This window comes from Brienomyrus brachyistius, chromosome 21 (assembly GCF_023856365.1).
Source record: "Brienomyrus brachyistius isolate T26 chromosome 21, BBRACH_0.4, whole genome shotgun sequence".
Classification (NCBI taxonomy): domain Eukaryota; kingdom Metazoa; phylum Chordata; class Actinopteri; order Osteoglossiformes; family Mormyridae; genus Brienomyrus; species Brienomyrus brachyistius.
Window position 1 is genome coordinate 6,018,483 of NC_064553.1, and position 21,914 is coordinate 6,040,396.

General features: G+C 43.4%; 1 protein-coding gene across 3 annotated transcripts; it reads left to right on the plus strand.

Moving 5' to 3' along the window:
- Positions 1–9,931: 9,931 nt before the first annotated feature.
- LOC125717066 (very-long-chain enoyl-CoA reductase-like) lies at positions 9,932–21,758 on the plus strand. Of its 3 annotated transcripts, XM_048990016.1 has the most exons (13): positions 9,932–10,054; positions 15,427–15,477; positions 15,699–15,750; positions 16,434–16,478; positions 17,878–17,981; positions 18,407–18,522; positions 18,762–18,867; positions 19,588–19,660; positions 19,745–19,788; positions 19,905–19,962; positions 20,274–20,362; positions 20,608–20,653; positions 20,742–21,758. In XM_048990016.1, exons 1-13 carry the CDS (start codon positions 10,031–10,033, stop codon positions 20,867–20,869), a joined length of 936 nt encoding a protein of 311 aa, XP_048845973.1. In that variant the 5' UTR covers positions 9,932–10,030; the 3' UTR covers positions 20,870–21,758. The 3 variants fall into 3 exon arrangements, with proteins under 3 accessions (XP_048845973.1, XP_048845974.1, XP_048845972.1); XM_048990015.1 differs by lacking the exon at positions 9,932–10,054 and having other exon boundaries at positions 14,108–15,477; XM_048990017.1 differs by lacking the exons at positions 9,932–10,054; positions 18,407–18,522; positions 18,762–18,867 and having other exon boundaries at positions 14,102–15,477.
- The last annotated feature ends 156 nt before the right edge of the window (positions 21,759–21,914 follow it).

The following is a 21,914-nucleotide window of genomic DNA, read 5'->3' on the forward strand; positions in this document are numbered from 1 at the left end:
GTAGATGCGCAGAAAATATTAATTTGAAAAGCAATCTCTCCAAATTATTCCGCAGGGCCGAAAGAGGCTATTTATTTTATCGAAGTATCTTTTCGGTAAATGCCAGCCTCTTCAGCTGGTGTCAATCATTTTATTTATTTATTTATTTTTGCCATCATCGCCACCCGGATCATAATCATTACCCAGCTTGACATGTTATGTGATGAAGTGATGGTCCCACAAAGAGTCTTTCGATGACAAAAAGGAATGGTTATATTACCATGGAGGGGGAGCATAAAATGTTATTTATGTTTCTTTTTTTGTGGGGGGGTTTCATCCAGTCTTATAGAGCGTAAACAAATACAGAGATCCTATAAGAGTTGTGTAATATGACACAGCTATAAGCTCTGGTTGTGGGCTGAACACTGGGACTTGAACCCAGCAGGAACCGGCTGTAGCCATATGAACGGCGCTTAAACGCTGTTGCTCCGGCAGACGCCCCGCCAGTGTGGGCGGTAAAAGCTACGCCAATCAGGACTGCGCCGCCCAGTAAACAAAGGACAGGGGCTTGACGTGCTTCCCGCCAATCCCATTACGGCGTGTCAGGTGCTGAGCCAAGCGTCTGTCGGGTATGGCGCCCCCTGGCTTCAAGACACGCCGTCCCTCCCCGAGCCGGTTGAGTGACGGCACGTTGGCAGGGGCGGCGGTGAGCTGTTGCTTCGGGGAGAGTCGGCTGAGCCTGGCGGCTGCAAAGGAGCATCCCCGATTCACCTCCCTGCTTCAAAGCACCCTCTGGCCTGGGTACCGGCGGAGATTCACGCCAGCTATACTGGCCTTTTGTTTTCGCAGCCCTCATCACTATTGTAAACAAAACAGGGCCGATATCTTTCTGGATGGGGCCGGCTGTGAAGGAGACAAACTCAATTCCCTGACAGTTTACTCTTTTTTTTCCCCTCTTTTTCAAGGGCCCGGCTCCCGTGTCTGTCGTTGTTTGTTTCTGTCCTTTATCTCTCCCTTTCAGCTGCAGGGAGAGTAAAAAAATAAAACAGGGGATTGATGTTCCGTGTGTGGGAGAAGCAGGAAGGCGCTTCAACCAAAGTGCAGGGGGTGGGGGGACTTCGTTTAGTCGCTTTGATTGTATTTTTTGTGCATGCTTATGTGTGTATGTGTGTGCGTTTTAAATGTATGAATGGCACTCAAGGGGTGAAACATTTGAGTCGCCATGGAAACCTTGGATCTAGGTCCATCTATTTGCCTCTATGAAACTAAAATTCAGTCCTTGTTGTGGCGGGCGGGGGTTGGAATGAGGGCTGCTTTATGCCCCATAATATTAAAACATGTGCATAGAGCCCTACATCATTTTTATCTAATCTAACATTTGTTACTTCATGCTCATAATTTGTATCCTTGATTACATACTCAGGCATTTCAGTATTTACTTGACAGACTCTCCTGGTCAATTACAATATCATGTCCCACCTTCACAGAACTTCAGCATCGATGCTAAGAGAAAAGGACATGCCATTACTGGCTACATAGGTGGGTAATATGTGCTACATTATACTGGAAATAATTATTACCAAAATTATGAAGCTTAAAAAAGCCTAACTGCGGAGTAGAATAAAATATAATTTGTGCCAGACAGGGCTGCACAGTGAGCTCTGGTGGATTGATTTGCAATACGCAAGCCCACCTACTTTGGAACTCATTTCAATTATGGCAATCACAGTCATTCTCATTTATTAATACATCTCATTCAAGCAGATCTCATTATGCTAGCTGCCAGTCCTCATTAGTTACCGTATCTTCTCCTTTTTTTAGGCAGAGCTTTACAAGTTCAGGCGGAATCACTAACAACCTTATTAACAAAAAGCAGCACCACAGAATGGAGGTTTTCCACTAGATCACAATACGTTTCCTGCCCGTTTGCTTGTTGCAGAACGGGTTACGTTTGTCACTGTCCTTCTCATAGAAATTTTGCTTTTCCCATTATGCTGTCACGCCCTGCCTCTCTGCTCTTCCTGATTCCTTGCTAGTGTGGCCCGAACGAGCCACACCTGTTAATCGCTTGGCTTGCCTCACATCCCTGCCCCTGTGATAATCACTCCAGCTGCCTCTCGTTTGCTCCCCCGTCAGTCTTGTATATAACGAGTGCTTCCCAGTCCTGTGTTTCCCAGTCCTGATGCTGATGTTATATTATTTGTATGCATGAGTCTTTCCCCCAACTTATATCCTTGTTTTGTGACCCCCATGGTCTGATTGGTTTCTCTGCCCCCATCTGCTTGCAATAAATCCCTCTTTGTTCTCCCTAATGTCTGCCCTCGACTCCTTTGTGACAAATGTTCCACCAAAAATATGGATGCTAAGGTAAGTACTTCTGCTAAGCTAAGTACTAATGATATAATTTTTAAAAACCATTGCAGTACACAGTATATTAGTCGCATTTAGTTAATGCATATTCATTAAGCGTAATTACCCATTACTGTTTAAGAGAGACGGTTCCTTGGTCACTTGGGAAGGGTTTAATTGAGCATGTACTACTTAATTAGAATATTTACTCACTAGGTCTCAGTTCGACCAGACATCAAGGACGTTATAAGCCAAGGTTGGGGAAAAAAAAACATAATATCTGCTGGAAAAATAAGTTAATATAAATTGTATATGTTGAAGTGTGATATAGGAGTACACACTTTTGCTATGCTGAATGAGAAGCCAGCCCATTTCTCAGAGTATTCTATGAATCCAGCTTGCTGTTCTATGCCCCCCCCTTCCCAGCTGAACATAATGGGAATTTTGCAGCATCACATCCATGAGAGGCACTGCTGAGGCGATGCATTTTCCCAGACTTCAACGTCACGTTGTCAAATGCCATCTTCCTGTGCCGTTCAGCCATTGTACGGGGGCTGAATTAACTTACTGAACTTACTCTGAGGGGGGCACCACAGACAGCCTTGTTGTTTCTGAATACCCAAATACTTCACCCCCATTCCCTGGTCACCCCGCTTAGTGTAGCGACTGTTTGTGGCCAACAGGGGGCCCCCAGACGTCAAGGGCCGCATACAGTTACTTGTTTGTTAAACTGCAAAATATAACTGCAAGCATTGCATAAGTAACTTAAAGGTTTTCAATATTGTCTTTTGCTTCTTAATGCTTGCAATCTAGTGTAAGTAATTGAAAACATTAAGGTCAAATTAATATGCCCCCCCCACCAACAGAACAAATGCCCCGTCTGCCCCCCAACTGAAATGGTCCACTGGTAGTTTCCTCAGTTGATCCTGAGATTATCCCAATGCATTTCTACTGATTGCAATCAAACTTAACTGTAAAACGGCAGTTAATTAAATCATTTTGTCGCAACATATTTATTTTCCTTAATCATGTTAGTGGTGTCACCGTTTTACCATGTCACATTTGCAGTGGCGATGCATAAGTACTTAAACGGACCGGATTTATGTTTTTAACCCCCAGTTTGTGACCTTCCTAGCCCAGTGCGTGTCCCCGCCACGCAGTGCAGCGCGACACCTCGGTTTGCGGGGAGAGAAACGCCGAAGCCGGCTGATGCCTATTGGATCCTATCGATCGTCTCGGTTGTTTTCCTTATGGTCGGACTGGTGTCTTCACGCAAACCTGAACACAGATTTCTCTCCGGCTTGGGAGAATTCAGTTTTAAAAGACCTTCGATATGGTTCCAACGTTTGATCAGCCCTGAGGACGTTTTATTTCAATTTCACCTCAAAATAGAGTGACATTTTTTGACAGCCTTGGCCCAATTGAAAAACGGTTTCTTTTCATTTTTTGCAAACCTTATATTAAACTTGATATGTCTTTGTTATACCGTTATAGTGAAATTGTGCTGCTCGGGAACTTGACAGGTTGAAATTTATCAGTTCAGCCACAAGGGGAACATTTGCACACTAACTTAGTTGTTTGTTACTGACGCGGTTGCGTCTCATGCGCTTTTAATACGCATAAGGCGCACATGAAGCGCCGCGCAGTGAGTTCAGAATACGAAGGGACGCTGTTGCCCCCTGATGGCAAGGAAAGCATGACGCAGGCAATGGTGGGCACCCCCCGCCAACACATTGCGTTAAGGAGGTATTTAACAAATGGGGTGCCAATGATTTACACGTTTAGGATTTTAGTTTCGAATTCCACTTCTACTATGCGTGCACGGAATTTGAATGTCCACCTCGTGGACTTTCTCTGCTTATTCGGTTACTTCCTGCAGTCCAACTCCGGTGATATCTTTACATTTACATAGTGTGTATGTGCGACCTGCAGTGGAATGGCATTCCATCCAGAGTGTATGCCAGTTTCTGAGACAGACTCCAGGCCCACCAGCAATCCGGACCAAGATAAATGGTACAGATGGATGGATGCACTAATGTGAATGATTAATGGATGTCGTAGGTTAATGTAAACTGAAATATTACCAAGAGCGTAATTTGGGTTATTAGACTTTTTTTATATATACTTTAATACTGTCTTCAATGACCCCCTGCAGATTTTAGGGTTGTCGGATTCTAGACAGCACAGCGAAGGTCCATTTGTGAAAACTGGATGTATAATATGCAGTAATGCGACTGGGGACGCTAAGATCTCGTAATTCTGCTCCTTGGGCACATTAGGGGGCTTTATAACCCTCCATTAGACCCATTAGGCTCAGTCTGTGCCGTTTGAACTGTAAAGCTGTAATTCAGTTTCTTTAGTAAATTTCTTACTAATAAATGCTGGACAACCACTGCTACCTTGACATGGAAGGAGTGGTCACAGCAGCCTGGATAAAACAACAGAAGTCACCCGCCCCCCACGACCCCCCAAAAAACATCAACATGCACCTGTTCCCCCTTTACAAACCGCATTGCATTTTGTTTTGCATCCCAGACACTGCACAGAGCAAAAACATCGTGGTTCACAAATGCTGCATCTTTATGCTTTTAGTATTTACTAAAACGTCTTAACGTCGCAGCTCCTGAGCGCTGCTTTAAACGTGCAAGGATTTCATCAGGGTGTAACGGAACCAGTGAGTTTCGTAAGAGTCTCATCCATCTCCCCTGTCTATTTTGGTGGGAGATGGGTGGACTTTCAGTATCTCTGGATGCTTTTAATGGCTCCACTAAAAGGAACGAATGTATTTACGGTAGACCTACATAATGCAGGGCAGATTTCGTACTATGCTGAAGTGTCTAGTCATTCATTACGGGACAAGAAAAATAAGATTGATTCCATTTTCTGTTGCTGGCTGAACTAAAAATAACGTAAAAATGTTGGACGGGGAGATGTCATTTAAACAATTTACGCGTTGAAATCGCATTGCTCCTGGTGTCGGCTGAAGGATATACCCATTTTTTTGCATCCAGACTTAGTTACCCTACTTGACTTTTCATCCAAATGAAATTATATCCTACCAGTTTAACACTGGCGAGCAAAAATCTCTTTTTGTATTTTTAAAATACAAAATTTCAAATATTACAGCAGTCATAATAGTGTTCTTTAAAGGAATTAGCGTCAGATTTTAAATCTTTGGTGAAGGTTGGACGGGGAGATGAAATAAATTGCCCGTAGGTGTGCATGTGTGAGTGACTGGTGTGTGAGTGTGCCCTGCGATGGGCTGGCCCCCCATCCTGGGTTATTCCCTGCCTCGTGCCCATAGCTTCCGGGATAGGCTCCGGACCCCCCGCGACCCAGTAGGATAAGCGGTTTGGAAAATGGATGGATGGATGGATGGATCTGTGTGCGACTGGGACCCAGAACTATCATAAAACACCTTTTGATGTCTGAAAAAGCCATGAGGATTATAACCCTGACCCTAGATTCAGTTGGCTAACCCTAATTCGGAGAGTTAGGGCGATGCAACAGTACATTGGGAAGTAAGAAATACGCTATAAAATCGAGCTAAACTGTGGTTTCCTCGTACAGTTGCTCTGCTCAGAGAAACAGGTCTTGATGTCTCAAAACACCATAACCTTTCTAACCCTAAGCCTAGCTTCAGTTGGGTAACCTATGGGTGACAGGACAGGCCATCGGAAAATAACCTGGGGTGACTTTTCCCCCCCCACTGCCAGTATTTGTACTGCAGCGTTTCACAGCTTGGGATCTATGCTATATGCTTCCGTTCCTAGATGACTTTGACATACTTTCATATTTCTCTTTTGCTTATTATTTGATGCACGGTCACGTGACTGACGTCATACCATCGGTAACCATCGCACGCCGTTACATCTGTTGCTGTAGATAATCTGTGTGTAAAACGTCTCAAAAGTTCTCAGCTGCAAATGCTGCTAAATTAATATCAGAATGGATTGAAAATGATGACAGTAATGGTGAGAAAATAGAGCTCGATGGCAACAGCGATGTATCGGTGAAGTAGAATTAGATGACAGTTGTGAGGACGTCAGCATTTTGCCGCATATTGAAGAAAAAAAGATGAGCACTAAAATGGTTAAGTAATTTCGTGTTAAACATGGTGCAAATGAAACTGCTCACCAAATATGGGTGAATTTTATATACGACAGCCAAATTAATGTGGGATGACAATTCACCCCAGCTTAGGTGATGTGTGACTTTTTAAGAAGTTAATCTCAGAGAGATAAACACATCCATCAGGGTAGTAACGAATACTGGCAGTCGCTATCAAACATAGCGATATATCAAACAAATTTTAGGGCGGTCAGCCCCTAGGGAGGGGGAGTAAAGTCTTGGGTACTCGTCACCCTTATAATCAGAAAAATTAGGTGCCGTTGTATTTCTCATCAGCCTTCGTGACTGTTTGCGAAGGTTTTCCAAACAGAATAGCATTACGTTCTTGTTTTTCTCTATCACTATCAGCGTTACAAATAGTGCTGTCAGAGTAAATGGGCCGTGTGACGTCACTAGTCAGCTGTAAGTCAATCGGCCGAGATAAATGTACAGCCGTCGTTTTCGGCATTAGCGGCCTGACGATGACATTATCCATCTGGAATAGCCAACTGGAGCAAAATAATTGACTGTCTGTAATATGGATGCCCAAGAGTATTTTAAAAAAATGCACACGTCCCCTAAAATAATGTTGCCAAATGTTATTGTCAGGGAGCCATCCAGGTTAATTACTTGAAATACTTTGCATTTTCTGAACGGTCTTTCTGAATAGTCTATTGATGTAGGGCTACTTAAGTGAAATACTAATTTGTAACGCTGCACAAGTGAACCCAGACAAGTCAACAACATGTGATTTTTATTTGTATAAATACAGTATGGACAACTATTTCTGATACTGAAAATGTCCAAGCCGAGATGTAAGATTACACTACAGTAAAACTTTCACCTACAAAATTCACCGTTAACTATAACACAAATGTAAGGGTCTTATATGCAATGCTACTTGTGTTCAAGGTGAATTGGTAACTATTTACTTAAAGCAGTCGGCATAATGTATCATACATATCCTCTTAACACATTATAATGGATTCATAAAGCATTATAAACATGGCTATGAATATTGATAAAAAAGGCCCAACACATTAAGGTGGGGCAGGTGTAAATAGAATTTCCCTATGGGGATCAATAAAGTATCTATCATTAAAAATTTAATTACAAAAAAGCCTCTGAAAGATGCAAAGAATATCCAGGTTTTATGTGTGTTTTTTGGCTCCAGAACCAGTTTTAAATCTGTTTAAATAAATAATCGCTGCAGGATTGAAGTGTGTGTTTCTGTTACCTTTGTAATTGACGCAACATTCTTTTCTTAGTTAAGATAATTCTTAGTTGGTGGCCATTTAAAAAAAACTATATTTAAACGTGAAGATCTGAGGTTTTTCTTTAATCTTCAATTAGATTTTTTTTTTGTATTGAGATTCATGGCCCAGTACAGTGTTCCCAGTTGTTTCCCAATGTTTCCCAGACTGGTTTTGTCTTGCCCAAGCCTAGTGGAAACCTGCCCATAGAATTAGGGTGTGATTCGAACCCACAGCGCTGGAGATATGAGTTTACAGCATTACCCATAAATCCATCCATGAAAAACATTGTACGCTCCATGAATTTTACTGTGTTCACCCATATAATAGTAATTGATACTTTATTGATCCCCATGGGGAAATTTTCTTTATGCCTCCCTCAACTTGCTCTTTGTGGAGTAAGTTGCCCACAAAGGGCAGCCACCCGTAGCGGCGCCCAGGGAGCTGGGGGTTAAGGGCCTCGCTCAAGGACCCGCAGGCGTATTGAGGCTGGGGTTTGAACCAGTAACCTGTTGATTACAGGCCCACTGCACCACACTCTGCCCCTAATATAATACTATTGAAACAATGGAAAAAATATTCCATGGTCTTTGTACAAGATTACAAAACTAGATTTCTGAGTTAATCTCATGAATGTTTTTTGGTACACAATTGTTTTTGATAAAACTACCAAGCTTAGGTAAAAGTCTAATTCAATTTCTCTACTTGTGTGTGCATTTATGAACAAAGATTTCCATTAATGAAATGCAAATCCTATTACAGATATACAAAACTTACTACACAGATATACAGTACAGCTATTGTGCCAGAAATGTCAAGACTAACAGGTTTTTTTGAAGAAACGTCATTGGAACCTGAAAACATACGCTTCCCTGCATTTATTTGTGTTTATACTAAACGGACGTTTTATCTGAATCAAACAATCGCTTCTACATCTGGGGTTTATTGTGTTTTTTGAATGCTTACCAAGATGACGTGCCCACCATTCATAAGAAACCTTTGATTGTTTATCAGTGACCTTGCTCACAGATGCTGCCATCTCGTGGCAACAAAAGTCAAAATTCTATGATCATCCAGAAGTCCATCCATCCAGACATTGAAACCGCTCATTTAATTCAGGCTTGCGGGCCAAAAGTCATGATATTTTTCCTGTACAACTGCACTTTGAGAGCAAGGGGGCTCTCTGGCCGAATATCTGATGTTATTTTGCTGGCCGATTTTTCTTTTCTTTTTTCCTTTTTTTAATTATCGATTTTGGACTCAAATGAGCGGTTTCATATTCCGGGACAATTTCTCACCGTATTACGTTTTGCTCTTCACAGTTGTCCTTAATGTAGCCACTATCAAACCCTGCCAGTTTGATACTATTTGCCAGTTTATTGTGCCAAAAGAGGAACTGCTTGCATCGCTGGAACTGCATTTTGTAATTATTTTATTTGTTGCATAACTGTGGGAATAAAATACGATATGTGGCTATGAAAATAATCTAATAAAAATGCTTATATTTGTGCATATTTGTCTAACAATGCTTACGTCATTAGCCGCTGTCTTTGTGTATTTTCTGTCCGTTTATATACATTTGATGCCCGTTTGTTATACTTTGCATGTTTTAAAAAATCAACACGTCATACTGGTTCTATCGATTATAACTATTTTGATCTAAGATAAATGGTCCATGATTACTGACTGATACTTGCCGTCTTAATCTAACTGGGCAGGAGAATTTGTTCTGGTTTTCCAGCAACAGTATGTGCATTAAACCATCGCTTATCCAGTGCAGGGTGATGGGGCGCCTGGATCCTATCCCAGGCCTCGATTGGACGTCAGTCGCATATTCCTGTAGATGCTGAATTTATCTGCAAGGTACTGATCACGTACGGAGTATTACTGTGCGCAAAACTTTCGATGTGTCTGTAAATGCATTAAGACGGGAAAAAGCAGTGACTCTCTCAAAACGTTCCTGCGCCACATTGATTAATACCAAGAGATGACTTTTTCCCAGCTGATGTTAAATTAGTGTCAGCGCTAATTTAGTGGATATGCCCAAAGAAACTGCGCACTATATAGGTTACCCACCACCCCCCCAGCCCCACTGCGGAGAAAAGAAGAAAGCCGCCCTTTAGCTTGCTGCTGAACGTAGCACATTCCCGACACCTTCTTGGACGGCATTTCAGTTCAGTTGCGGCGGCTCTTCCCTAGATCCCCCCTCCCAGCCCTCCCATCTCCTTGGCCGACGTGTAAAAAGGTCGTGCCACAGCGCTCCAAGTGTCCAAAGGAAAGTGAACGGGCGTGATCGGCCGTTAGGAGTTTCTGGAGTGGACAACCGAGGGGAGCGCACCATGAGCAGGGTCACCTTCTTCGAGGTAAATGCCGCCTTATCGTGATGGAACATTAAAGCTGCCTTTACGGTAATTGACCGAGGATGCTTTAAAACAAACTTTGAGTGAGCGTGTCCTACAGAATACTCCCCCCCCCCGTCTGTGTATTTATCCAACGAGTAAATATTTTCCATTCTTAGATCAGTGTTTGGAGACAGATGTTCAATACTGCTTTTTAGGCTAAGTGGTAAATATATATACTGAAAATCCCGCAAATGTTGAGCTGAAGGCTGGTGTTTTTTTTTTCTTCAGATATACTAATGGAGTGGCTATTTTATCCCTCTCTCGATTTATGTACAGGGACCACAATATTGAGCGTATTGGAAGTAATTCCTGGTATTACCTAAGGCCGTTTTGCTCATGGAAAGTTTAGTGAACTGGCTTTGGAATCTGAGCAGTTACTGTAATGTGCGTCAGCAGTGGAACGTATGCTAATGGTTCTTTGGGAGAACATAACATTTTGACACATTAATCTAAGTATATAAATATTTATAAACATTGCTCAGTTAAATTATTTGCATACTGATATACGTCTGAAAAGGAAATAGAAAGTTTATGTCTACAGTAAAACATACCTGTTAAAGTAGGCTATATTAGTATATAAGTTGGAATGCTTGGCGCTGAAATGATCTCCTGTGCATCCTCCATTTCATCTAGCTGTTACGTCAATATTATTACTAGCATTGTTGTTCAAACGCGTTGTATTAGTGTTTATGGGACAGGCAATTATCTCACTTACTGCTGAAGTATATAGGAAATTCCGACCGGCTTGTCGGCTTACAGGGGCTTCCACTTTGTTTACACTGGAGTCCTTGGACAAAACAACCATGAGAAAATGGATTGTACATTAATATGTGTTTAAGGACATGCAATCCAGACGGTGCTAGTGTTCTGACGAGCTGAGCTACCTATCGAGACGTACTATCGAGCCTTTTTGCGCAAGTGCAGTTCCACCGTTTTGGGATTAGGGTTAGGGTAAGGGTTCTAAGGGTTCTTTGGGGTTTGGGGCTATCGATTAGCACTACGGTAGCCTAACTCGACAAAGTAGCTCAACACGTCAGAACACCGGTGTTGTGCCCTAAACTGCCCCCCCTGCCATGGATTGCCTCCCCTGATGTCATCGCACCATTTAAAGGCAAAGTCGTTTCTCCAGCGCAGCAGAAGCGAACGCTCTTCAAATTCTTTTTCTTGCCCTAAACCGACTGAAAAAGAAGTTGTTTATTATGCCTTTTACATTCTTTTCGACAATGCTCGTCTGTGCAAATACAGTCGCTTTCAGTCGCAAGAAGGGACTGATTTAATTGAAAGATATTTTGATACTTTGTTGAATCCATTCTGCTGAAATTGTTCTTCTATTCTGTCGTCGTATAATATAATACGGCGTATAACTTCATACTCAGCACCGTCACGCTTGGAAATGATCTGACATCGACCCACAGACAAAACAAAATTTCACCACTCACTCTAAACCCCGTGTGTACAATACAGCTAACAAGTCGTATTGCCAGTCTTCCAGCCATAAGAGAAAGATTCTACCTGGTATTTTATAGCAAGCCACCCTGCCAAAGAATGCCCCCCCCTGTCTAACTCTGGCTGGGAAAATGCTACATATATTTGTCCCTTATTCATGCTGGATAAATTACTTTGGGCTGGGCCATAAGGAAAAGATTCTAGCTGGGGGGGGGGGGGGGGGGGGCGTTTTATAGCAGGCCACTTTGCCACGGAATGCCCCCCCCCCGCCTTTAAATGGAGCAATGACGTCAGGGGAGGCAATCCGTGGCTGGGGGCCAGTTTAGGGCACAACACCTGTTCGTATCCAGGGAGGGCCATGCTTTGATATATGTAAACGTACAACCTAACTTAAAGCGCTCAATTAGAATATTCTGCTGCACACATGGGGTGATTTATAAATCTTATTGGATACGTTTAAGATAATCAGTTGCTCTGTGCAAACTGACAGTTCGCGACAGCCGTCAGTGTTTCACGTCTTGCGTTTGTTGTATTTTGCCTTACATACTGAATGTGTGTTATTGAGAGCGAGTCTTTCAGGAGGCTGCAAAATCAGTGCGCTGGAAATCAATCCAGAGCATTTACAGATTAAGTATTTTACTAAAGTGCTCGTTTGTATGGCTGTCTTGACAGTTTGAAACGTTACTCGATTATCCGTGCTTCAGTTTCGTAATTAGTCGTTCTGTAATAAACGTGCAACCTATGGCGTTTTCTGTTAAGTGGTGATAGGTGGCCTTATATTGGGCCTATTATCTAACCGGAAGTTGCCTTAGAAAAGACCGCAAATTAATCTGAGTGGCAGACCGGTGTTCGTGGTGTGACGTACCAGTCGGTTGGCACTGACGAGTCCCGAAACGAGCGCAACAGCCCCCTGTCAAAATAATGCGATGGCACGAAATGAAACCGCTCCGAGAATTCCGATTTTCACTAGACAGATAATGAAAATGACTCAGAATAAATATTTTTTAACATTGAAAATGGAATATACAATACGAAAAACTATTTTAGGTTGTGGAAAAATATGGTCGAAAATTCAGACCGGAGAATGGAGAAGAACAGAGCTGGAGCGTTACTGATTTAGAAGCTGCATGCAGAAGGTTCTTCAACTGGATGACATCCTTCCCACGACTGCTCCAGAAACTGGACTACAGCATCAAGTGGCGGCGTCTGTCCTGTTTTACAGCTCGTGGTTGCCTTGCAAGTTCATCAGAAAGGATTTTTATTCCCGGTCCAAACCTCAGAACTGGGCGTATCGGTAAATCCCCTCTGACTGCCGCATCAGCTTTTCTGCAGAGGGATGATGATATTTTTTCCCACTTTCCGACATCATGGCCAATCTGTCATTTTAGTGTTCAGAATATAAAGGCCTAATATCTAACTGTTTTAATCCAGTGAAACTAACTCATCAACCATCAGTGTCAACTGAAATGATCATTGGAGCTCATCTTAGTAATTTATGTGATTGGGATCCATTCGTAGGCAAATTGTTGAGTTGTGGACCAAATGTGGACCCCAGGAGGATTACAGTAGGGAAGCAAGTGCAGCCAGCTGTCGGGCTTTTTTTTGGGGGGGGGGGGTGGTATCAATTGTCCCCGGACCAATATGTGTTACACGATGCCGACGGCTGGAAAGGCCAGCTGTAACCTCCGAGTGACATCCCATCTTTCCGTCAATCTCCTGTCCTACATGTCAGCGGCGAGGACGTACGAGCTCGGGGGAGGGGTGCCTGTCAATCAAACGCAGGGGGGGCAGAATGCACTCGGCGTGCCGCTGCTTTTTCAGGCCCCGGTGTTCGGCAGCTCCTTCAGCTATCCATTAGGGGGTGAATTTACGCTGTCCGCTAAAAGGGCTCTTTAGCGGCTCAGCAGAACTGTCAAGGTCTCCAGTCGCGGCTCTCGACCAAATTGCGGCTGCAGGAGGCCGTGTGCGATTTGTGAGTAGATGCGACGCCGTCACCTCCTGCGGAAGGAAGTGTGTTAACGGGGATCTCGCCAGCTGCCCTTTTTCCGTATTAAATGCGCCTCAGCACTAATGGATGATCTTAATGAGATTGGTTTCCTTTCTTTATATTGGCTGGCAAACTTTCTTGTCTGACAAATGCATGTTCTCGATGCAGATAAGATATAAGATGCGTTTTTTTGGTCTGTATTTTAATGTGTGTGGCATACATAACCAGCTGAGAAGAATGCATATGTCACAAAAGGGCGGGGGGGCGTTTCGGCTCATTCACATGTCAGTGGTGATCCAACCATGCGTCTGTTTATTCAGCATTTGTCTTGGGGTTCCTCCAATCACTGATCCTGATTCTCACACCCCCTCCCAGTGCAAACTGGAGCTAGAATAAAAGCGTGTTAACGTGTTCTTATCTCTGCAGGTGCCACCAAACTGAAGCTGTAGGAAGTCGCTACCAAAAACTCTGAGAAGCGGCGTGTTTGTTATTGTAAAGAGTACGTTCATATTTCTGCTTCCTGTTTGCTAAAGCAGCAATAGATATAAAATGAAATTGTGTAGAAAAGTCAGCACTGTGGTAAATGTAGGCCCTTGTGACCATGATCATGTTATTTTAAATGTGTAGCGGTGTTTTCCATCTAACCACTAGATGGCGTCGTTCATTCATTCCCTCCGCATATTAATATGTATGGCAGCAAGGAATTATTTGCATCCCGTTTTTTTGCGATGCATATCAGGTCACGCCTGTGTCTCCCTGTATCTGCTCTTAGATGACAGTCCAAGGATCTGAGTGACAAATCGGCATTCGCTTTGCCAGCGGTAAATTTAGAGCTTCGTCCTATTTACTGCCAAAGCAGATGGACAGTTTCGGACCAGGGTATCGTTTTTCCTTCTGATCCTCACTGTATGCTGTACCCAGGCCCACGTCGATGAATTTTTATTTACTTGCACTTATCCAGGGCTGTTTGCATAGCCTAAGCTCTCAGTTTAACGATACAGCTTGAATTTTAGCTTAGTGTTTTAGTTTAACGTCCTTCATCAAATGCACAAGCAGTAATTCATGGGGTAATGATCTGTAGCTGTCTGGATCAGCTCCAAGTCCCCCTGTACTTTCCCCCTAGCCGTACGGCTTCTGACAATTATCTCTGCAGAAATATCTGGACATAAGTCTACTGCCTGCAATTCCTGGGGTTACTGTCACAGTTGAATTCGAAGCTTGTAAGGACTCAATCTCCCAGCACATTGTCCAGGAGAATTCGTTATAACCAGTGCAAGCTGAAGGGTGCATTTCTACCTCTGCGGAAAATTGCAAACGGGGATACTACACGGTGCAGGACGATTTAAACAAACAGGGTGAGGCGGGCAAATCACTGCAGAGTCATTCTGCTCATCAATTTGAAAGGTTTGTTGGTGTCTTCAGATGCTTCTTGGCAGATGGTTCTTGAGCTAGAACTCAAGGCAAGTGTGTGTCAGCAGGGGGCGTAGTGGTTAAGAACACAACTCGTGTTCAAATCTGAGGAAAGGCCTGGTGAAATAGCCTCATAGAAGAGAGGTAACCTGTATGATTTATTTAAAAGGGTTTTGTTGACCATTGCAAGACTAGGTGAAGATAGTAAGCTAACGGTATTGCTGTCACGCTAGTCTCCCGTTGCATTTCAATCTTGGGTTGCTGAAGTTGATACATGGGTGATGTCACCGTCCACATACTGACACCCTTGGCGGCCGGCGCTCGGCGAGGCAGCCCAGATTGGTGGTCGTCGTAGCCCCCCGCACTGCGCGGCGCCATGGGCTCCCTGGCGCTGAATAGCCTGTTCACCGTAGCGCACTTCATAAAGGCCAGGTGCGAGCATGGCCTGAAAGCTGGGGAACTCAAGGATAAAAACTATATTTTCTTTGAGGTGGAGATATTGGATTACAAGACCAACAAGCAGCTGTGCTTCCTGGATAAGGTGAGCCCCCCCCCCCCCCCCCCCCTTCTCTCTGGTTACCTGGAAAAGCAACGGAATAGAAAAAAGTTCAACAAAGGGATTGTTAACTGTCTCTCTAGAATCTAGAATCTCAGTCATTCATACTGATGTAAATCAGTCTATAGTCTATAACTACACATTCTGTACTGTATTGAATTCTGGTTCACCTTGATGTTGAATTCTTCACTTCCTGCGCTTGCCAGGTGGAACCTCACGCTACCATAAAAGAAATCAAGTCCTTGCTCTACAAGTGTTGTGAGTATCCCTTCTCTCCATTGTTCTTTGCCATTGTTGATAAGAATTGTACAGAAGATACTCAGATCTCTTAGAAATGCAAAAAATGAGGTTGGGGTCCCTTATCAGTCATCAGTTTTCCAGTGGTTGTTTGCAGTGTTGTGCTGACTTCTTATGGCCCATAAGGGGGTTATGGCTTGTTTGTGGGTGGGTAGGCAGATGTACTTGCCAAGACAGACCTTTCTGCAGTTCCAGACTATATCTTACTCTGGCAGGACGTGGCTGGTGTTTCCTTAAGCTGCTGATGTACCTGGTCATCTTAGCACCGGTGCTGTAAAATTCATGGCAACGCTCCTAAGATCCATAATGAATTCAGCCCAGCTTGTCTGATTCCTGCCGTTTTCCTTTTGCACTTTGTGTAATTAATCGCTCAAACTGTGTGAGATTGGTGCATGTGGGTGACCTGGAGGTGGCTAATTCTCGCCCATGACTAGAGGGATCTGAAGGTTTTAGTCGCCTTTCAGTGATGGTTACCAGCACCATCCATCAATCTTCTAATTGCCCATCCTGGAAGGGATGCCCGTCCATCACAGGACCTCTTACCAGCACCTACTGGAAATAATGATTACAGTGGATCGGAGTTCTGTACGGCCCCTGAGGTCCACAAGAAGGAGATGATGTAAGATGCTGACATTTTTTTGCAGACCCCAAGCTGTACCCTGCCAGACAATCCCTCAAGCTGCATCCCAGTAAGTCTTTTACACGTCTTGGGGACACTTGTGTCATTATAGTAGAGACTTAACTTTCATGGGGGGTTAAGAGTAAATAGTTCAGAATCTCACTTTTATCATCCTCTGTTCATTAATTTTATGAAAATTATGATGCATCAGTACACAATTATTCTCTATTTTCCTATGTCTAATTATTCAAGCAAGCAATTAAATAGCCTTAACATACAATTATAGCCTAATCATTAATAGAAATGATGAATTCTATTATGCAGAAAAATCTATTTCTCAGTCCTGCTGGGTATTCCCCAACAGTCTCTCTGCGGCCAAATATGTTGAATTTAAAGTGAATTTTTCATTCGGGCATAAACAAGTCAACTGAAGAAAAACTCAGTTTAAAAGATGTCATCAGGACAGGGATTGGTACCTGGGAGTATGAAAACCGCCTGATTGACGGGTGTTTATGTTGGAGAAATAGAAGCTGACCTCAGGAAACGCATAGACGGCGAGGTTATCTACACGCGTGCAGCTACGCTTTCTTGCTCGGCTTTAGATTTTCATTGAGCCCGGCAGGCTGAGATGTAAATTCTCTTGAGTCGCTGGTTTCTTTTATTTTTAGCGTTAATGCTAGTGCCAAGGTAGCTTTAGCGGTTAGCGAGGGGCTGCCTTGTTGACAGGCTTTGAGGTGTCCAGGCCAGTGCCTGTGCCAGGTTTCTTAATGTGTATATGAAAGGCTTCTGAGGGAAGGATGTCACATAGAAATTTGATCCCTTACTGGAGAATAGCGTCTGTGTGTGATGTGACTGTGAAAGTCATACACTCGGAAGGTCAATCTTCGGCAAGCACCGGTTGTAACTTTAGTTTCCTGGTTTTGGTTTGGTGGAAGCGCTGAGAGACTCATAAGGCCCAGAGAGGCAAGGAACACCGGGGAGGGCCATGATTTTATTCCTGACAGCGGATTGAGAGACGGCGTTTCAAGCCTTCTTCAGAACTTTAAAAGACTTTTTATTCAACATGGCTACCATTGAAAGAAGCATGTATGATTGGCTACTTTTCTGGATAGACTGGGTGAATCTCAGTATGCATACTTGACCGTACTTGTGTTCTCATGTACCTGTTTTATGTCATCTTCCCCAAAGACCAGTTCCAACGCTACAAAATACATGAGGTAAAAATCCCAGGATGCTGGTCTTTTCAAATATCAAGGATACCTCCGTTGCATCCTGGCCGGACGAGACCAATCCCATGATTCATTGCGCCCCAAGTTCATTCTTGGAAGGCAAGACAGCAAGAGCAGTCTTGCCAAGACCACAAGTACCGTCTTTGCGTTCTTGATATTGAGATTCACCCACTGTCTTTGGGTCGTGTGTGGGAATAGCTCTGTGTGCATTAACATGCCTTCTTTATAAAACGCTTTCAGAGGGAAATGCGCTTAAAGATGACGACATCCTGGAAAACTTACCAGTCGGGACCACTGCAACGATGTACTTTAAAGACCTTGGTCCACAGTTGGGATGGACAATGGTGGGTCTTAAAACTTCTCCTCTGAGAACTTTATGCATTCTACTAGTGTTTAGAATCGGCCAGCCCAGATTTCTTCTGCATATTTGTTTGTAGGGAGATTTTTATGTTATACCTTTTTATGTCTTTTATATTAAACCTTTTTTTGTCAACCAACTAAATTCCCATGGACCCCTAGAGTCAAATTTGGCTGCTGGTGTCCTGCTCTTTCAGTATTTGCATATAACCTTGTGTCCTTGAATGATACCCAGAATGCATTGCACCACATTCCCACATTCTCATGTCTACTGATCGCCTTGATAGCAGTACATCCTCAGTCGTATATTGTGTGGCTGACTGATGCTTGCCTCACCCCCCCTATTGGCGCTAAGCATCCTCTACTGTATGATTGTCATGCTTCATCCTGCTTCCCTTGGCCCCCATGGCAGGTGTTTTTGGTAGAATACATTGGGCCCCTCTTCATCTACCTGCTGTTCTACTTCCGCCTCCCGTACATCTATAGCCAGAAGTACACCTTCACGTCCAGCCCGTACCCAGTGGTCCCGTAAGTTCTGCATTTTAATTGCCCCATGGACTATTCCGACCAGAAGCAGATGGCCCGGGTGCCTCGTTTAGGAGCAAACTTTGGATACTGCTTGGTATTCTTCAGCTGTTCCAGTTGAATGACTTTGTTCAAGGGCATATATGGACCCACCGAGGCTCCATCTGGGAGGTGAACCAGCCACTCTCTCCCATCCCATCATCCTCGGTGCAGATTGAATGTCTCTTTTTGTCTCCTGCTAGTCTGGCCTGTGCTTGTCACTCGTTCCATTACATCAAGAGGCTGATCGAGACTATATTTGTACATCGGTTCTCCCATGGTACCATGCCACTGAGGACGATGCTAAAGGTGAGGGCAAAGCTACGAATGTTGCCCTGATTGTGTCACATGCGACACGTTATTATACATAAATACATTATGTATAGCTCAACAAGTAGAGCATTCTGTATCTCCCTCTACTTCTGTTTCATGTATCACAACACAACCCTGTAAAGCGCTTTGGGACAACTATGTTGTGAAAGGCGCTATATAAAAATGAATTGAATTGAACATCTTAAAGGCTGTGGGTTTGAATGCCAGAGAGCAGCAGCAGATACAGTAACTGTCATTGCGATGAGGTAAAATTATTGATGTGTGGCTCCTTCCCCTGTAGGATGTTTTGTATTCGCCCAGTTTTTGTAAACTTTGTCAGTCTGTGCTGAGCACTTGCACCCCCACAGATTTCAGCATGAACTTCGGGGTTTCTGTGGTATTTATACTCTTGGGTGACACTCTTTAAAGCCGAATACCCCCCCCCCCCGAATACAGAGCCCACTAGGGTCATTTTGAAGACGGCATTCCTGGGGGGGGGGGGCATCTCCGGTTACGGCCTACCAGATGGTGCTGACGTTAAATAAAACAAACCGATAACTTTCTGTCCGCATGATTCATCCTGTGTGAGGAGTTAGCAGAAATCTGGCTCCGTTCGGCCTCCCTGTTACTTCCGCACTAACTTTTCAGAAGTTTAACTGAAGCAAAAACCACATGTTGTTTTCCATTAAAGTGATATACAGATCTTTCCCTCACCAGAATTGTCTATATTACTGGGGCTTTTCCGCCTGGTTGGCCTACTATATCAACCACCCTCTGTACACGCCTCCTAGTGAGTATGCCATAGTATTACAATTAGGACTTCTCAGTTTCTCATTGTTCCTCAACAATAACTAAGGAATCATTTATTTTACAGCCTATGGAAACCAGCAAGTCCATTATGCACTGCTTATGTTTGTGGTAGGTATTTGTCCGGCTTGGCAAATTGACAATTTGGTTGCGTTTTTGATTGTAGCTAAAATGTTGCCGCGTCATTGTTTTTAAAAGTAAAGCACTTTTCTGAATTTGTCTTACAGCTCTGCGAGGCTGGTAATTTTTCAATTAACCTGACGCTCAACAACATGAAAACCAGCGGTGAGTATTTAGCGTTTCACCCTCCGCTCGTTTCCCTCCCGTGCTCATTTCCGGTAACCCTTAACGGATTTCCGTATGTAGAAAACGAACAAATTATTCCTGGAAATTAATGGTATAATTTCCAAAAAATGTATTGTACAGACGTTGTGCAAATATTTTGAAAGTTATGTTGGTTTTAAAGTTTGTAACTCAGTTACAGTAAAATAATATCCCACCGTCATAGACCCTAAGAATCCGAATGCCATTCTGCTGGTTTTCATTACGGATGTTTTTTCGCTGAAGCTCCGCCTCCCTCTTTGCTATTTTATCAGGGTCTCTGCTGACGAGGTTCCCGTATCCAACCCGAAACCCCTTCACCTGGCTGTTTTTCTTTGTGTCGTGTCCTAATTATACATACGAGGTATCATCTCTCTTTATTACCCCATCCTCCATATTCTAGAAAATGGAAATATTTCTTTAAAGCCATATACTTCTGGAGAAGTAGTTTTATGTTTCAGGAAACGACAGTACGGGGAGAACTTGACGTAGCTGTGGCACACTGTGGGCCAAAGAGTATAGGAATTGTACCAAATAAAGGAACGTAACCAGAATGATATTTTTGTACTTGAAAGGTTTAGCTAAGTGATTATTTCCTGTTAATTTCAGGTTGGAACTTGGATTGGCTTCACGATAATGACGCAATGTGCCCCCGGTAAAATGACGTAACTCTCATCGTCGCCTTGAGTCGTTATGTCTGATATTCTAGCCACCTTCTAACTGGCTGTTCATTACGCCTGCAGTGGCGGTTTATACGCTGGTGGGCTTCATCCAAATGACCATCTGGGCGAGAGGAAAGCACAAGACCTACATGCAACAGTTCAGGGATTACCCTGGCCTTAGGATGGCTATCATCCCACTCTTCCTCTGACTCTGTTTGCTGCCTGATGGCACACAGGAGTGAAGCGAGGCTTCCGGAGCCAGCTCGACGGCGCCCCCTGGCTGCCCAGTGTGAAGGTACAGCTTGATTATGTTCCCCAACACGTGGCGTGCGGATTGCAGCAGTGTCACCAATGGGAGCAGTTGGTTTTGTTGTACTACTGCAGCACCTTAGGAGACGTCAGATTTGAACGAAGTACTTAAGAACTGAGGTAACCTGTTATTTTTTTGTAAACCCATATCGTAATGAATTACAAATGGGCTGTAATGAGTTTTCCAAAGCGCCGGAGTAACTTACTTGTACAATTTCAACAAAGTGCTGTTTGTTTAATCATTCCTAGGACCTTGTGGTGGTAGGGAGGAGGCTTGTAATAGGGCTGATTTATTGCCGTTACATAGCACTAGTTACCCTCAAAGGCAACAGTGCGGAGATGATGGCACCATTTTATATGTGATCTAATGCGACAGCAGCAATCTCCATGTCACAAATGGAAAAGATCGAGTTGGTGGTCTAAGTGAAGGTGAAATTTACGTTTACCCTGCTGCAAAGTTTGGCCTATTAATATTGTTCTACAAAAATAACTGGGATTAAGGGCTACTTTTAAACTCTTGGCACCGCTCCCTAAACTTTTGCACTTCTGCATGGAGAGGAATGTATAGGAATTTCTCGAGGGTGGATAAAAGAAAAACTGTTTGCAGTAAATTTAATTGTGAGTTTCTAGAAATAGGTACAAAAGCAGTTTATAAATGTTAAAAGGTCGGTAAGCTGCAGTGTGGTCAGGTTGTCCTTGACGTAGGTGTGCTACAGTGTGATGCCATCACAACCTTGTAACAAAAGATTGAGTTGCCATGTTCCTTAATAAACATGAAAATTATTTCAAGCGCAGTCTTCAGTCCTTTAATAGGCTTATCGAGCTTGAAAGAATAGTTTTATTTATTCATTTTTTTAATTCACCGCTTCACTGTCACCGCTGTGCAACCTCGCGATGCTCTTGAGCCTGCAGTGATTGGGATGAATAGTCAGCATGATAATTTTA

What these genes read in the sequence shown, in the direction of transcription:
- LOC125717066 (XM_048990015.1), top strand. Translation starts at nt 15,313, where the DNA reads ATGGGCTCCCTGGCGCTGAATAGCCTGTTCACCGTAGCGCACTTCATA. An exon ending in CACAGTTGGGATGGACAATG is followed by an intron (nt 17,982 to 18,406) that starts GTGGGTCTTAAA and finishes CCCCCATGGCAG; the next exon opens with GTGTTTTTGGTAGAATACAT. An exon ending in CACTGAGGACGATGCTAAAG is followed by an intron (nt 18,868 to 19,587) that starts GTGAGGGCAAAG and finishes TTCCCTCACCAG; the next exon opens with AATTGTCTATATTACTGGGG.